Source organism: Berghia stephanieae, chromosome 3 (assembly GCF_034508935.2).
Source record: "Berghia stephanieae isolate SIO BIC M18660-M18661 chromosome 3, UCSD_Bste_1.3, whole genome shotgun sequence".
NCBI lineage: Eukaryota > Metazoa > Mollusca > Gastropoda > Nudibranchia > Aeolidiidae > Berghia > Berghia stephanieae.
In genome coordinates, this window is record NC_088362.1 from 89,573,352 (window position 1) to 89,591,692 (window position 18,341).

The following is an 18,341-nucleotide window of genomic DNA, read 5'->3' on the forward strand; positions in this document are numbered from 1 at the left end:
AAGACTGACATACTGACATACAATCAATGAGAACTATAAAGAATCCATTCTAGAATTCAACTACAAACTGAAAAGCATGATAAATATCACTCTATCAAATAATTTTCTTTGCACAGGTTCACTCACACTCTCCTTTATTGCAAAACATTGATAAGTGAGAAAAAGTTTGTATTTCAATTATAAACTTAATCACATAATCTAAATGATGGAGAATAAAAACAGCTAATTATAAAAAATTTCACAGATCAAGTTATCTATTTGAACTCCGCATATTTAGCTTAATTACTCAATGACCATAAATTTTTTAAAACTGCATTGTTTCATTTAAACAAGACCATGACGCTTATGCCTGGACCGGGTATTCACAACTTCTGCATTTGCATTCCACTTTCGAATCGAATTAATCACTATCTTATCCGTTATTTGCAAAGTTTCTGCACTTTATAAATAAGACCATAACGCTTATGTCTGGACTGGGTATTCGCAAATTTTCCTATTGTGTTCCACTTTTCGAATCGAAATAACATCTAGTCTATCCGTTTATTTGCAAAGTTTCTGCACTTTATAAATAAGACCATAACGCTTATGTCTGGACCGGGCATTCGCAAATTCTGCTTATGTGTTCCACTTTTCGAATCGAATTAATCTCTATTTTATCTCCGTTTATTTGCAAAGTTTCTGCACTTTATAAATAAGACCATAACGCTTATGTCTGGACTGGGTATTCGTAAATTTTCCTATTGTGTTCCACTTTTCGAATCGAAATAACATCTAGTCTATCCGTTTATTTGCAAAGTTTCTGCACTTTATAAATAAGAACATAACGCTTATGTCTGGACCGGGCATTCGCAAATTCTGCTTATGTGTTCCACTTTTCGAATCGAATTAATCTCTATTTTATCCGTTTATTTGCAAAGTTTCTGCATTTTATAAATAAGACCACGACACTTATGTGTTAGATTGTTCGCAAATTCTGCCTTTGTGTTCCACTGTTCGATTAGAATTAATCTCTATTTTATCCGTTTATTTGAAAAGATTCTGCACTTTATAAATAAGACCATAACGCTTATGTCTGGACTGGGTATTCGCCAATTTTCCTATTGTGTTCCACTGTTCGAATCGAAATAACATCTAGTCTATCCGTTTATTTGCAAAGTTTCTGCACTTTATAAATAAGACCATAACGCTTATGTCTGGACCGGCTTTCGCAAATTCTGCTTATGTGTTCCACTTTTCGAATCGAATTAATCTCTATTTTATCCGTTTATTTGCAAAGTTTCTGCACTTTATAAATAAGACCATAACGCTTATGTCTGGACTGGGTATTCGCAAATTTTCCTATTGTGTTCCACTTTTCGAATCGAATTAATCTCTATTTTATCCGTTTATTTGCAAAGTTTCTGCACTTTATAAATAAGACCATAACGCTTATGTCTGGACTGGGTATTCGCAAATTTTCCTATTGTGTTCCACTTTTCGAATCGAAATAACATCTAGTCTATCCGTTTATTTGCAAAGTTTCTGCATTTTATAAATAAGACCACGACACTTATGTGTTAGATTGATCGCAAATTCTGCCTTTGTGTTCCACTGTTCGATTAGAATTAATCTCTATTTTATCCGTTTATTTGAAAAGATTCTGCATTTTATAAATAATAATAATTGTTCAAAATTTTACCTTACACCCGATATTACAAGTACAAGTGAGCCAGGTGATGAAGATTGTCAAACAGTGTGACAGATGAAATAGGAAGAGAGAGAGAGAGAGAGAGAGAGAGAGAGAGAGAGAGAGAGAGAGAGAGAGAGAGAGAGAGAGAGAGAGAGAGAGAGAGAGAGAGAGAGAGGATGAGAGAGAGATTCGTTTTTTGTTCAAAATTTCTCTCTCTCTCTCTCTCTCTCTCTCTCTCTCTCTCTCTCTCTCTCTCTCTCTCTCTCTCTCTCTCTCTCATATTGCACAAGGTTGTACTATTTTACTATTTATCAAGAACAGCCAAGGTGGCAACCCAGTCTCTGTATAAACTAAGCAAGATGGCAACAGGGACCTCGCTCCTTATCCAATGCCGAAGCTTTAATTTGAGTCAAACGGTTTGGTTAAAAAAAAAACACCCAAAATAAGTTCGTGTGTGATGGAAGTTGAAGTCGGCTTATTATAAAATCGTTTATGGTCTGTTTGGATTACCCTTTTTAAATAGAAAAGGTGAATATAACATAAACTTGAAGAATAGGCAAGCTAAATGAAAATTAAATTGACTGATTAAATGAGTACGCGAGGCTGAGTTGCGAACGACTACTGGGTTCCGACATTCCGATCCCAGTGTCATTCATGTTCACCGTACCGTGTTACTGTCTACACACTACACTGCATTGTTAGTGACTGGTCATGTCTTTTTTGTTTGTATGTTTTACGCAAGCTTAATAAAAATTAAATTGACTGATTAAATGAATACGTGGGACAGAGTTGCGAACGACTCATGGGTTCCGACATTCCGACCCCAATGTCAGTGTCAGTCATGTTCACCGTACTGTGTTACTGTCTACACACTACACGGCATTGTTAGTGACTGGTCATGCCTTTTTTGTTTGTATGTTTCTTTTAATATGGGTCAATTTACAAAGAATAATAATAGAAATGTTCAAAACAAAAACTAGATTCACTATTACGTGCCTGTAATGAAGTGCTTTCCACAAACCGTGAGCGAGAATGATGGTGGAGGTAATGGCAACCATGTGGGTTTGTTATTGCTTCCTGCCTCCGTCAACCCACGCATCCAGTTGCGTAACCCACGCTGAATCTGACCAATAGCATCATTTTTCCTTGCTTTTTTTCCGTTCTCTTTGAAATGTTTATATAATCAAATATAGTTGACCTCGAAATTGGGAAGCCTGGCAAACCAAGATGAAATCTCAGGAACGGAATTTTCTCTATGTAATTGACCCTCTAATTGGGACAGGGTTCCTGGCTAACCTGGAAAAAGATCATCTGAACCTGACACTTATATTAACGAATTTTGTGTTGGCCTTGGAAAAACATACCAAATGCCCCCCCCCCCCCCCCCCCCCATGGAATTTAACTTTATGTTATTTTTTTTCAATCTGCAATAATCTCTGATCATAATGGTCGTAAAATTTTGTCAATGCCTTCATTAATTTTTGAGATATGGTTAGTTAAAGGTAGATGGGTACAAAAGCATTATTTGGAGAAAATCAGCTTTAAAGTTAAAAAACACAATTTAATGTAATCAACATAGAAATAATAGAATCATCACCATGACATCATTTAAAAAGAAGTATTCATGGGCACAACAGCTAATAGTGTTGTGGAGAGAACACAAATATAATGATAACAGATATGTCAAACATTTCAAATCACGAGTCAAATGAGAAATTTTGCACAGATTTTGAAGCAATGTCTGTTCTACATACCCATTTTTAAATGTTTGTAGATATAAAAACACAACATACAAAAGAATGCTTTTGTGGAACGAAAGGTAAATGGTCAAACTAGTTTTTTAAAGAAATCTCATTTTGGCTGCAGAATGCCATTTTTACCATTATAACCCTCTAGCTCGAAACTAAGTTCAGCAGCCTTTCGTATGTTTTCCTAGGCCAGCACACATTTTGTTATCTCAAAAATATCATACGAACATTACAAATAAAATGCATCCAAACGTTGGCATAGACAGCCACACAAATACGTAGTATTTATGCATTCAACACGCGTGTACTAAAGGTGAATTATTTTGTGGACTTTGTAAATGCTCACTACATTGCCTTTTGTCTTTCAAGATGTAAAGCATGTCTCATCCATTTACAGTCAAATTCAAAAGGGGTGGGACAATGCATTGACCCAAATCTGTGCATGCATTTTTGTCTCATGCTTCGTCAGCTAGAAATTGGCCTCACAAGTAAGCGTGGTGCTAATATCTTGTGTGAGCAATTCATGATGTTTTCTTTTATTAAAGGTGTTGACAACGATGTGTGCCCAATATGGATGTCTCTAGTTTAGAATAGATTAATTTTTTCATTGTTCGACCAACTTTTTTGAAGTCCACTCATCTTAACTAGTCATACGCGTATGAAAAGATCGCAATGACATGACAACAGTCAAGTAATTCAAGGCTTATAGAAAAACTGACATCTCGACTTCCCCTGTAAATCAGGAAACCCAGTTAATCCAGGCAATTTTGGCGGCAACAGACAATTCCCAATTTTAGGCGTACTACTGTGTAACAAATTTTGTAGATTGAGAGAAATAAGCAAGCAGAACCTCCCTCCCTTCCCCAACCCAAAAAATTTTTTTTGATCCAAAACCAATTCTAACTTACTATTGCTTTTTAGCACACATATCTTGACAGGTACACTCTTTTAGCAGTTAGCCCAAAGAGACTGCATTTTACACACATTTTTTCCATTTATTGGAAAAAGATAATAATTTTGGAGGTCCCCCTTGTATAAAATAACAGCAGTCTACCAGGCAATGCCGTGTGTAATAAAGCTCACTATTTTCGGATAGTGATACAGGTTCGGTTTTTTAAATGACAATGTTAGTTTTGCCTCCATTCAGCATGCTCTTCGTGGTTTCAATTACTTCAAGTACTTCATTATTGCCAAGGTGTGTGGTTGTAAACCTCATTGAATGCGATGTGTCAGAGAGTTTTTTAAAAAGGGTTTTTTAAAAACATTTTTGTTGAATCTTAGGTTTTCTTCGAGATCAGATTGCTACATCGGAGATGCCCTATTATTATTTTTTTTCAGCTTTGTCTGACACTGTTTCATAATACCTTTTCATATTTTTATCTTGTACCAGAGTCTCTCACAAATTTGTCACTTGCATTTCAAAGTATGAATGGCATGACTAGAATCACTCACTGAATGTGTATGAAGTTAGAAATGATGAACTTGAGTATATGACATAAATTGCAGATGAATAGTTTTTGAATTATAAAACCTCGATAATTCATTATTGTTCATGTCTATGTTGAACATTTTCTACTCACTGTTTAACTTGTTTTATGTCTATTATCTAGACGTAACTTGCCAGAGAAAGAAAATGATGATTACTTGAAGAATTGCACTTATAATTCGGCAAATTCACGGGATAAATTCTGTCCAATATTCAAACTAGAAACAATTGTCAACGGAGCTGGTTTTCCATTTGAAAAACTGGCGATGGAGGTAAAGCAGAGCACTACCCAATGTCTTTGGCTTTTTTTTTTTAGAATCATTTTTTCCCATGTATTCAACATTTTTTTAGAACTTCAAAGTGCAATTGTTCCATGTTGCCGAGTTTTGTATAGTACAATTGTTTTTACACATTTATAGGTGAGATCATTACCTCTCAATGTGTGCATTTAGATATTTTTCACTTTATCTTTGAAACTGAAAAATAATGGAATTAGTGATATATTTAACAATGTTAATAGTAAGTGATAGTCAAAACCTGGTCTTAAAATATCAATCACGATAACAAATCATATGGCATTGTTTTGACTATTCCATGGATATGCAACTGCTGTTATTGTGTGCTTAAAAAGCCTCAAAATATCCAGAAATTGTCAATTATAAAAAAAATGTATTCCAATGGTCCTGACCAATTCTTCTCATAGGCATTTTTTTTTCCTATAGTGATCTCCACTTTCATTTTATCGGATCTAATGCTGTGTTTAAATACTCCACTGTCCTATTTTACCCGTGTTATTACCCCATTCAATATGTACTCTGCATGACGAAATAAAGTTCTGCACTTGTGTAGTGAACATTTTCAAAGAAGGAGGAAAAATGTTTGTTTGTGAAATGTTGTATGCTGAGTTGGTGTGTATGTGCGTGTTATTTTTAAAAATTATTATTCATTAAGTTTCCTTTTGATACTTCTTGGGGTTGGTTTGCATGATAAACAGCATCCTCTTTTTCTCCTCTCCTGTTTTCCAGTCACTGTTCTACTCCAGCTTCTTTGTCTAGACTCATTCAATGTTTATTTTTCCCTCCCTAAGAATGTTTTTAATTGAAAGAGCTGAAACATAAGTTTATAGAAGTTGGCGAAGTAAAATTTTAAAGTAGCTTTTGAATTCTGTGTTAATGATGCAAGTGTAGAAAGTTAAATTTAGCATTTTTCAACAAACTGTGACATTATTGTTTGTAAAATTAGTAATCGTGAAGCGTTGTTTCTATTTTGTTAAAGCTATTTATAAACCTTGTCTCCAATTTCACCAATGTTGGTAGACATCTGTCAAACATTCTTCTCGGATGAAACGGTACAGTTTGTTCATTATGTCGGGTTTTTCAGCGTTTGTGAGGGGTGAGGTTTCACATCCGTTGACTCATCCTCATCTTCGTTATCCAGGCATTGTCTTTTGTGTGACTGAACGGAGTCCAGTAGCCCCTGAGATGTCAGCATGTGTTTTTTAGACATTTTTCTTCAATCAAGATAGGATCAGGGTGTAGCGATTAAGCAGAGTAGCTGTGCAATTAAGCGGAGTGATTATATAGAAAAAATTCAGTTTTTTGGCAATGTGCTGCATATAAGTGGAGGGTGCGATTAACAGATGTGCGATTAAGCAGAGTGAACTGTATGTGTAAAAAAAATGATTATGCATGCCGGCAAGAAGACATGAATCTGAGACACTTAAAGACTCAACCATGTTTTATTGATTTGACTAATTGTCAATATTATGCCTATTTCAGGCGGAACATAGTTGATAAATTCAAGGAGGATGAACAACTGTCCCACTGCCGATGGAAAAGAGGTGATCCTCTCAACAAATTTTGTCCCATATTTGAATTAAAAGCCATCGCAGAGGATGCTGGGGTTGAATTTGAAGACATGACAAAGAAGGTATTTGAAATTTAAAATTCTCCATTGATTTAACAGGGAAAGGAAAAAGAATATTTAGGGAGGAAATGAAAGTATTTCAAATGGTAATCATCATGTCATGAAATTTCAAGTACTTCCGCTAATACAGATAAATTCCTGAATAATAGTTGGAGTTTTTAAAAGATTGTTTTGTTCCTTTGTTCATAAAAGTGGCTGGAGACTTCTTTTTTAATCCATTCATGTTCGATTTTTTAATAGAAGACGTGCTATTTCCCTGCAATATGACTGGGATTTTCAGAAAAGGAAATATTTCTTTGCATGCATTTTTATTGGGATTTGATTTTGTCGTACATAATTTTTTTGCATTAAAAGTTGGTATTCCTTTTTTTAGTGGGTGCTCATTGTAAAATGACATCCTCCTTCTCCTATGGTGCTGAGTTACCAATGCAATAGAAAGGTTACACACAGCAAAAGCTCCAATACATTTTTATTACATTAACATTCTTTAAGTCACATGATCTTTCGGTCTGACTACTCTCTGTCAGTTGTTAAGAAAAATGTAAAAGTTTATTCACATGTTATAAATGGTTGGTTTCAACATTGTTTTTAGCAATATAAAAGAAAACCTATTCATACATCTGAATCCATTCATTAGTATTAACGATTATTGTCAAAATATCTGTTTAGGAAAGTTTTAGAGTTGAACATGGCTGGATCTGCATGTGAGTAATATACGCAACATATATATGTGTGGGTATTTTGACTTTTTTATTTTTGCAGTATTTTATTTTCTAACTAAAATGACTTTATTGATTGAGTTATTTTTCAACTAACTTTATAACTTTCAAGATACAATAGATTTATCTGCTTTCTTTAACATTTATTATAACTCATTTTTTTGTTTTGGAGATCTTCACACATATATTGTCTTTTGTTTTAACTTTCTGAAATTTCCTTTCTTATGCATTATATGATTTGGGGATATTTCTTAATAACTTGTCTCTTTTTTCTTTCTCATGCTTAACAGGGTCTTTTTATTTCTGAAATTTTCACTTGGGAAATATAAGTTCTCTGGTGGTGAAAATGTTATTTTATCTTTATATAAAGATGAGGTTTGCACACGTAAATTGCATATTATGCCACATTTTTAAGACACAAACTTTAGGTTACCTACGTCTAGCCCTTTTCCTCTGTAAAGCTTTTTTTCCATTTTACCATTCAAATTCCAAGGCCTCAAGTAGTGCCCTATTCCTATTCTTGAAATGGCAAAGAATAAGAATAATATTTTAGGCTTAACTTCCCAAACAGGACATAGCTGAAATGACCTCAGAGTTCTCTTTTAAAAGTTTTCAGTTTAAAAATAAAATCTTGGAAAATGGGTCAGGTTAAAACCTTTTTTATTGCAGAATTATCGGGTAAACTCTCTTATTTTATTTTAAGAAAATATGTTGCGGACTGAAAGGTCAAAACATTGGATTCAATAACCTTAAAGGCAACTTGGAACAATGTGCACAATTTATATCCTTATAATTGTAATCCATTATTTCTCCTTAAAGTCTCATCTATCAATCAGGCCGGCTCCTTTCCCAGTAAGATTGCAATGTTGAATCTTTAAATGAAAAATTTCTAGTAAGAGGATAAGACATTTCAATGAAGAAGAAAAGAAAAAATGTTCCCGAAGCAGGCAGTATATATGGGGCCCTGATTAATGAGATGTGTCTTTAGTCATGTTGTATGGGATATGCCAGTCAGGCTTTTTTAAAAATTGATTCTTGACATTAGAACTAAAGACATGATCTATTTATAATAGCCATGAAGACATGATAGAGCATGATGATTATATCACTATTACAATGGCATGACCATGTACCCAGATTTCATGCCAAAAGTATTTTAAAATTTTACTTGGAAAGATGCAAGTTTTGCATTCACAGATGGGGAAATATTTTCTAAAATTCCAATTCTGTAGTACATTTTAGACTCAAAAATTTTACGGTTAAAACATATATATAAACTGTTTTTGCTGTACTTTTTGAAATGTTCAAAGTGAATCAATATCACAAACCTTTATGATTATTATCCCCCCCCCCCCCCCCCTCTCTTTTTTATTTTTTTGTTTTTTGTTTTTTTTTTTATTATTGGGTGCAAAATACACTGTAATTTGTAGAGAACATTATTGCCACCTTATTTGAAGAAATAAAAGGAAACTAGCTTACACTTTTTATTATGACTTTTCTTTTACAAACGAAATATCAGATCATGGGTGAATTGTATGTTTAGGGACTGCTTGAATACTGGATAAGAGGTAGAGTTTAAGAAAAAATAATGTAATCAAAAATTTTGCGGCTGCAAGTATGCAAAATGAAAAATAGGGAGAGATAAATCTCACCAATTGCCATGGTTGGGGGTTAACGGTTGTAACCAAATGTGCAAAGGCATGGGTTAAACAATTTGATAACTCCTACATACTGGTGTATCCCATATAGAGTCATATTTTATAACAATGTCAATCTTACTTTTTCCCCCAGTGTCAATTTTTTGAAATAGTTGAAATGTTTATTCATTTAAGTGAATTTATTAAAACCAATTTCTTAGTTTTCATACTCATTACTCACCAGCTCATTACACCATTAAGTCAGGATGAACCAAAAGTGAAAATTGAATTTAAAAAATTCCGTTATAAATTAATTTTGATTGAATGAGAGTAATTACAGATATTTAAAAAATTGAAAATTAAAAACATTTTGTCCTTTTCACTTTAATGTAAACTTTTGGTATAGATAGAACGAAGTTGACATCACTCAGGTCTATTGTTTTTTTGCCATTCATGTTTATGAGTAATTCTCACGAAACTGTATTAACCAGACTATAAACGTTCAATGTTACACATAGTTTTAGGTGTTGGTCCGTTATATTTCCGGGTGGCAATGTTGTGAGTTTCTTAGTTAAGCTCACAGCTTGTTCCCACCACATGAAACCAGAATGAGGAATTGGGTCACAATTTAATTTTTATAGATATTAATGAGAAATGATGTTATCTTTGATAACGTAGAAAGAATGCTCATGTTGTTAAGTATGGTTTTAGAATCAACCTTTAAGTACAATATATACCGAGAAATTATTTTCTTCAGAACAATCATTTTGATTTTGTAGTACAGTTGTTTCTATATTAAACCATTTCGTGATGTCCCAGTTGTCTAAACTATGTTAATGTGAATACAGGGCTGGATATTTTTATTCTATATCATTCATTCAGGGAGGAGTGATGCAGATCGTCATTGATTGGACCTGTAACCTGGACTACAGCGTGGACGATTGTGTCCCCGACTACACCTTTAGGAGGCTAGACAAAGGGGACTTTAAGATATCTCGAGGATTCAATTTTAGGTAAAATCTTAAATTCGTAAGCTCTATGTGATGGGTAAAAAGTAGGGAAGAATATGGACAGAGACAATGTCTAAAGATTTGCATCAAATGGATTAGAGCAGTGAGTGAGCTGGAAATGATTCTACATCAACATGTGCCATAATGTTTACATTCTCTTTTCATAATTATATCTTGATAAGAAGGGATAAGTGTCAGTCCTTGTGATGATATTTTTTCCACCTGAATCCTTTCCATCTACACCTATTTTACGACCCCAGGATTGTAAATTAGGTGAAGAGCAGCCTGAAGCCTGGGGTTGTAAAATAGATGAAAATGGAAAGGATTCGGGTGGAAAAAATATCATCACAAGGACTGACACTTATCCCTTCTTATCAAGATATAATTATGAAAATAGAATGTAAACATTATGGCACATGTTGATGTAGAATCATTGAGACATGAAAATAGAATGAACAATATAGGACATGTTGATGTGGATTCATTTCCCTGGGTGGGGTTACTATCCTCCCATAGTCGGTAGGATGGCACTTACTGTGTCTTCTATCCCCTTATATCTGTTTTCCAATTTTCTTTCTGTCTTTGTCGTGGAATGAGATTACTTGGCCGTAGTGCTTTGCTGGGAGGGAAACAGTCAAATGCATAGTTATTGTTTTGGGAGATGATATCTTTTTTCCTTGTAAATCATCTCTCTGTTATGTATTGTTAAATTGAATGTATAATGTAAGCATTTGAGTGTATTCCTCTTAGTGGGATCTTGTGCTGGTGTCTGGGTTAGACATTTAGGTGATCTCAAACTAAGTACATTGATAGTGTGTTCTTGGAATGTACCACCCCCCTTTGTCTTACTTATTCCTCAAGTCCTTTTAACTGTACATCTAGAATCTTTTCACTATCCAATTTTCTTCCTTTTTACTGACACCGATATGACCTAAATGTGTTGCAAGTGTCGTAAAACCCTTAAAAACAAACAAACAAACAAACAAACGATTCATTTCCATTTCACTCTGAACTTAGTATGTGACCCACGCCTCAATCTGGCCATATGTCAGAGTGAAGCAGATGTGAAAAATTGAACTTAAAGTCAAAATAGTAGAAAATATGAAAGTTTGGGTTTATGAACTTTATGAAACCATAGATCTTGTATTCTTAAAGAAAGACGCCAACTTAACCCAAGTTTCATATCAATTTTCAACATCAAAATCACTCAGACATAATGCAATTTTGATATAATGGCTTACATTTGAACTGAGGGAAATTCCCTCCTATCTGTCCCAAAATACAGTACGAGTTTATTAACAAGGCTATATGTGTCATCCTATTATATATTGTGCCCTGTTCAATTAAGGAGAAATTGATATTTTTTGCTCTTCCTATGGATAAAATCCTAGATAAGCCATAGTTCATGGCAATGTTTGTTTTTAAATTTAAGCAATTCGTCTTCTCCCCTCACACACATATACACACTTACACTACCCAAATGCAAAAATTGATGTCCAATATTCCCACTAAATTGGATACAATTTTTAATATTTCAATTTTTTTTATTTCTCTTCAGATACGCCAACCAGTACACTGCAAACAACACACTTTACAGGAATTTGTTTAAGGCCTATGGCATCCGGTTTGTGGTCAATGTCCAAGGGAAAGCTGGCAAATTTAACTTTGTTCCTCTTTTCCTGAACATTGGCAGTGGTCTGGCTCTTCTTGGAGTGGTAACATTTATTTGTTTTTTTTTTATTAAGACCCTTTAAATGATCTTATGCGATAATTTGTTTTGTTTTTTTGGGCGTTCCATATAGAATATTTTCATAGGACTGGGGTCGAAATAGATTTAAATTTATATTACTTTTGGTTTTAATTTTTATTGCTAGGCAAATGTTGATAACTATTTCTTCTTTTAAACTCGGCATGCTAAAGACAGATATCTTTTTGATTTCCATGTTGAGAAGTGAAAGAGGTAGTGATCTTTTTGTTACTTGTACTTTTGTTTACAGAAATATTTCTCTCTCTTTCTTTTTTTTTTCTCATATTGAAATCTCTATTGAATTATTTTTTTCCCATCAGGCCACCATCATCTGTGACATTGTGGTCCTTTACGTGTTGAAGGCCAAACATTTCTACAGAGATAAAAAGTACCTCGATGTCCAAGGACAGGATGCTTTCCAGGTGAGACCTACAACCTCAAAATGGTGTTATGTTGGGATAAGAAATTAAAAAAAAAAAAAAAAAAATTCCCTCATAATATGGCATGTAGTTAGTTATAATGATGATGAGATGATGATGATATAATAATAGTAATAGTAATAATGATGATAATAATAACAACAATAATTGCAAATCTGCTATGTACAGATCATTATCATCATAATCATCATGACCATCATCATGATCATCATCATCATCACTACCCATATCACCATCATCATCATCACTTCCACTACATCCACAATCACCTCATCATCATCATCATGATGACGACCAACACATCCTGCAACAACACCAATAACACTAACACCATTCCCCGTTGTCTTACTTTTCTTGTGTGCTTTTAATTGTTAATCCTTAATTTTTGTACTGTTCCATTTTCTTCCTTTTTATTAGCACTGAAACGACCTAAATGTGTCGCAAGCACGTAAAACCCTTAAAAGCAAACAAATTATTTAATCAAAACCTGAGAGAAAACTTTTACAATTTTTAACCTTCAGAGCCTTGTTTATATTTAATTCCACTGCATTTGCTATCTATCTATTTCTATCTGGATTAGTAAAACTATTGATTTTCATTTCTATTTCAGATTCTGGATGAAGAAGGTGGATCAGAGTCCAAGTTTGAGAATAGCGTTAGAAAAAGGAAACCAAGCAACACTGAGCAAACGTGAAGTAATGATGAATGGATTAACTGAATTGTCTCCCTCAACTGGCCTATGGAAGGATAATTTTATGTCATTCTTTCTTTCCTTAACTCTCTCCTTACTGGCTATTTTCAGAATTTTCCCCAAAACCTCACTCCCACTTAACACAATAATAGATTTTTCTTACTCAAATAGAAAAGCAACAAGTACATTCTATACATAATATTGTTCAGCAAAACGAGCTCTACAACAGAGTGTCAAGTTCTATAACAAAAGATTTTCTTTTAATTTTGTGATGTACATTAGAAATCAGAATGAGAAAATTGTTGGTTGCATCATAACGAATGTGACTCCTATGGTTGGTAAGGAGGGGATTGAAATATGAGTATGTGCCATTTTATGTGTTTTTGTGTAAAACAAAAATATTATTTTTGATTTTGGTGTTCCTTATATAAGAACTGGTAAAATGCATTCTACAGCTTCAAGACATTTTTTTTTTTTCAGCTATTTTTATGACTTGATGCAAAGATTGATGATGAACTATCATCACATTTCTAAATTACAATACTAAAAATCTCCATCATTTTTCAATGGATGAAGTGAGAAAGAGGAGGGGGGGGATCTGTTTGTCATATCTAAATATCTGTCTGAAAAAGTTTGATAGTTACCCCTGAAAAGGATCAACTGCATTTTGAAATGTTATGGATAATACAATTCAAGTTTTTTAAATTTGTTGTTTGGAAAAATAGGAAATAATGAATAATGAATTGTGAACTCTGGATTTTATATACTTGATATACTTTGTAAATTGTGACGTGCACTATCTTTCTAAACTGTAACTGCATGAACCATTCTCATATTTTTGGGTTTATTTGAAAAAAGCCTTTTTTGCCAACATGTTTGAGTGCTTTCTCTTTTACTGTATGATTGTATAGATAGTAAAGTAGTTTTGATTCCTGGATTCTTGGCAATATTATTTTAAATGAAAAAGAATGCAAGGCCACACTAATACTAATATAATTTTACCTATTAAGGGAATGGATCGAAATTTTATAATCTATTGAGTAATATTTTTGAAGAAAAATAATTGATGTATTTTGAGTTGAAAGTAAAGCCTGCTTGATGATCGTTTTCAATTGTTTTTATTGTTCACCTTCTTTGTGTGCTGTGTCCCGGTTTGAAACAGAGTTGTGAACGTAATTTTACCATTGCTTTATTTTTGTTTTTCCAAAAGTAGAAAATATTGTATTTTATTGCATCCAATTATCTATATGTTACAGTTGTGTGTGTGTGTGTGTGTGTGTGTGTTTTTAATAGATAAAAAACAAGAAGATAATATATGCCTTTAATCTCAAATTGTATGATTTCTCTTCATCTTCATCGAAATTACATTTCAATACCGGTACTATTAAATGATAAACATTTTTTACATTCTTTCGATCTCATACTATGTTGAGTTACTGCTTTTCATCTCATGACATTTTTTTGGAAACACGTGTGGTTTACATGTGTTTTTTCACCCTACCCTTTTTTTTTATTCTTTGTGATGAAATATAACCTTCTAATTCATACCCTTCACCAACACTCATAGTAACTTAGCCCTTAACAAAATTGTCAAACAAAAAACATGGATTCCAAGATTGTATTTTTGATTTGTCAACTTTTTCCTCTCTGGCCACGTGTCCACCGCCACGGAAACAACCAGTTTTTTGTGCATAAAGCAAAATCTGTACGGGTCGTTTCTTTGCCTGTGTCCACCGAGACAGACACAACACGACCAACTCTAGTGGTAGAAGTAGTAGTAGAGGTTATGGTGGTGGTGATGTTGATAGAAGTAGTATCTGTAGTAGTATGCAGTGGCAGAGTAGTAGTAGAAGCAAAAGAAACCAGATGAATGAACTAGTGTGTATAATAATAAATAAACCAAAAGGGATGGATTGGAAATTCCAAGAAAACTGTCACAAAGTCTTTCTTGACAATAACAAAATAAAAACTAAATAAAATTGATATATGGTAAAAAGCTAATAAAAATAAGTGCAAATGTGTAGGATTCACTAATTGTGAGGTGCTGAGTTCGATTCTGATACTATATTTTTAGATTTGAGCACAAAAATGTATTTTTTAAAAATCTCAAAGGAAATGGCTGATGACTCATCACACAATCCGACCAAAATACTGCATGAACTATTCCCAGCGTCTTGCCAGAAATGGGCTAAAGATGTATCGGTCCGGATCGCTGCCAGTGGACATGAGTTGCTTTTCTTTTAGTAGTCAGGCATAAGAAAATAATGGTGTCCTATTTTTTTCAAAAGACTGATGACTTTTAGTCAGTTCGATTCTGTTTTGGTGGACATGGGGCCTTTTAGCTCATTTGCCTTATATAAAGTTTTCAATATTGTTACACTAAGCAATTGTGAAGAGTTTTACTAATCAGTAATTTAACTTTGCATTTCATTAAAGTGTTTATTGTTTTTGGCATGCCACATAATGTATATAGATGAACTTCATGCTTAAACGTCTTTCAATTTATTACCATAGGGAAGACAAGGACAAGATATATTTGATGAATAAATAACCTTGGGGGGTTTCAAGGGTGGAAGTGGTTATGGGGTGGCATGAGATCCCCCTGTATTGGTTTTCCAATTGTTTTCTGTGTCTTGGAATGAGATTAATTGGTTTTGACTGACCCTGGCCGAGGTCCTTGACTGGGAGGGAAGCAGTCGATGGTATAGTTATAATTTTGGGAGATGATATTTTTTTCATTGTAAATCATCTCTCTGTATATCCTGGCGCTGATATAACCTAAATGTGTTGCAAGCGCCGTAAAACCCTTAAAAATAAAAACAAAAACAATCTCTGTTATGTATTGTTTTTTGTTTCATTTTTGACATATGATTTGTAAATATTTGACCGTATTCCTTTTAGTGGGATCTTGTGCTGGTGTGTGGGTGAGACTTTTAGGTGATCTCAAACTAAGTACTATGATAGTGTGCTCTTGGAATCTACATCTGTTCCCTATTTGAACCAGTCCCCTTGTCTTACTTTGTCTTCAAGTCCTTTTTAATTGTACACCTAAAATGTTTTTACTATCCAATTTTCTTCCTTTATACTGGCGCTGATATGACAATGTGCTGCAAGCACCGTTAAAACCCTTTAAAAAAAAAAATGCTGAAATTCAGTTGTCTCTGTTTTCCTTTAAATCTTGTGTCCCATTCCTTAAAGGATATCATAATTTTATAATCAAAACCATTCACCAATGTTCTTTCAACTATTTTATTAAAGCTTTACTGACTGATTTTTCATTCTAAACTTAATGACATTTTGATATCAGCTTTTTTATTTAAAACAAATATTAACTGCATAATTTTTGTACGTATTGAAACATTCCATGCAGCATTGTTAAATAAATGTAGAAACAGTTCAGTTCAAAGGTTATTTTAGGATTTTCTAAAGAAAAGATAAATAAGTCAAATTTTCCATTAACAAATTATGAAAACCAAGCAGAAATCAATACCATTGTAGATACACCTGGTACAAATAGTATTAATCACATACTGATCGTGTGCTCTTGGATTCTACTTCTGTTCCCTATTTGAACCATTCCCCTTTATCTTCTACTCGTGTGCTTTCAATTGTAAATCTATAATTTTTTTGACTATCCCATTTTCTTCCATTTTACTGGCGCTAAAATCACATCACTTTGTTGCAAGCGTCCTAAAACACTTGAAAATTTGAGTTATTGGAAAATACTACTTATTTAAGGAAGGAAAGTGGAAACAAAATCTGACAAAGCAGAGAAAGTCACTGGAATGAACGAGCAGTTGGGCTTTATTCACCTCTGCAAATGCCTGAAGAAAATTGGCAAAAGGAAAAGGAGGATCTGATTCTCTCATTTTCTAAGCAAATAAGCAGAAAGAGGCCTCTTTGAAATCATCGTAATTGCAATGTTTTAAGGACTATAAATAATAAATAGTTGTGTTAGATTATATGTTATGTATAGACGTGTTTAGTGTTTATAAAGTATAGTCTGTCATCTGCATTTTTTGCCAAATTGGGACCTAAAATTTGCCCAAAAAACCCCCAAAATTTGCCAAAAAATTTGCCAAAAAGACCAAAATTTGTCCAAAAATTTGCCGAGGAGAACTAAGCATTTCAGTAAAAATTAACACGCGATACAGAAAAAAAAATATAAAAGACAATTTATTACATTTAAGGAGGCTACATTATGAATAGCGTTGTTACAAAGATTTTAAAGGATCATTATCCGTAGAGAGTAGCTTCCCTTGGTTTGGCCCAGGCAAAGCTGCAACATTTCTCAAGTTTCGCACTTTTTTCCCCGTTATTTTGTTTTCGCTTCTTTTTTTTCTCAAAATTTGTCACGCGATTTGCCAATTTTCCCAAAATTTGCCACGATTTGCCAATTTTGGGGAATTTGCCAAAATTTGCGGATTGCTGCGGCCGCAAATTGCCATTTGCGGCCGCAAAAAATGCAGAGGACAGTATAGTGTTTGGCCTTCATGAGTTACTGACTAGTTCATAATCAAGTAACAATGTGATGGCAAACTTTTTAAACATTAGTAATTAGCCTACTCGAAGACATTTATGGAATCATTTAAGGAGATCAAGTGAATACTTGCTATTGACATAAACAACTAAAGCTAGCAAAGGATTTAAAAGTAATTTTGTAGTATGTACAGAATATTATTTAAATTGATATGTCTGGTGTTGGTTCACAAATCAGTATTGCCTGAGAAATCCAGACCCTTGTTGCAATTCTTTATTTTTTTAATTTTTGTTTGATGTAACACCGATTTTGTCGATGGGAAAATCTGATCGGTCTGCGGATAGAGTTCTTGAAAAAATTTCTCAAGATTTGACTGGGGACCCTATATGCCATTGGTTAAAATTGTTATCCTCAATTAATGTTTCAAATAAAGTGTGTATTTCATTATAAAATTGTAAATAAATGGGAAATTTAATTACACTAATACTAATTGTTTGACTATATTTTTTTCCATTTTGATTTTGTGGGGTTTTTTTTGGAAGCCCTTTGATTCAGAATTATTCATTTAGATAATAATAATAATAAGGTGCAACACACACACACACACACAGACAAAACATGGTCCTTAATTTAGATTTTAAAATAACTAAACTGCTCGTTTCAATCGGAAAGTCCATGGTTCTAGTCCCACTCCAAGCAGCACAAAGTTGAGTCCTACATGATTTAGTGTTGCTGTTGGCTATTGCCCCCTTGTAAATCGCTTTGAGCATGTTGAATGGACATTGCAC

At 33.6% G+C, this 18,341-nt stretch overlaps 1 protein-coding gene across 2 annotated transcripts in view; it reads left to right on the forward strand.

The window, feature by feature from the left end:
- The window catches only part of LOC144968783 (P2X purinoceptor 4-like), a 29,784-nt gene extending 11,747 nt beyond the window's left edge, over positions 1-18,037 (forward strand). The window contains exons 7-11 of one of the 2 annotated variants that reach the window (XM_078907458.1): positions 6,682-6,832; positions 10,068-10,198; positions 11,754-11,910; positions 12,263-12,364; positions 12,993-18,037. In XM_078907458.1, the coding sequence (XP_078763584.1) occupies positions 6,682-6,832; positions 10,068-10,198; positions 11,754-11,910; positions 12,263-12,364; positions 12,993-13,076 (625 nt within the window). In that variant the 3' untranslated portion in view covers positions 13,077-18,037. Of the gene's footprint in view, positions 1-5,027; positions 5,176-6,681; positions 6,833-10,067; positions 10,199-11,753; positions 11,911-12,262; positions 12,365-12,992 lie in introns of both variants that reach the window. The other variant, XM_078907459.1, reaches the window with a different exon arrangement.
- Positions 18,038-18,341: the final 304 nt, after the last annotated feature.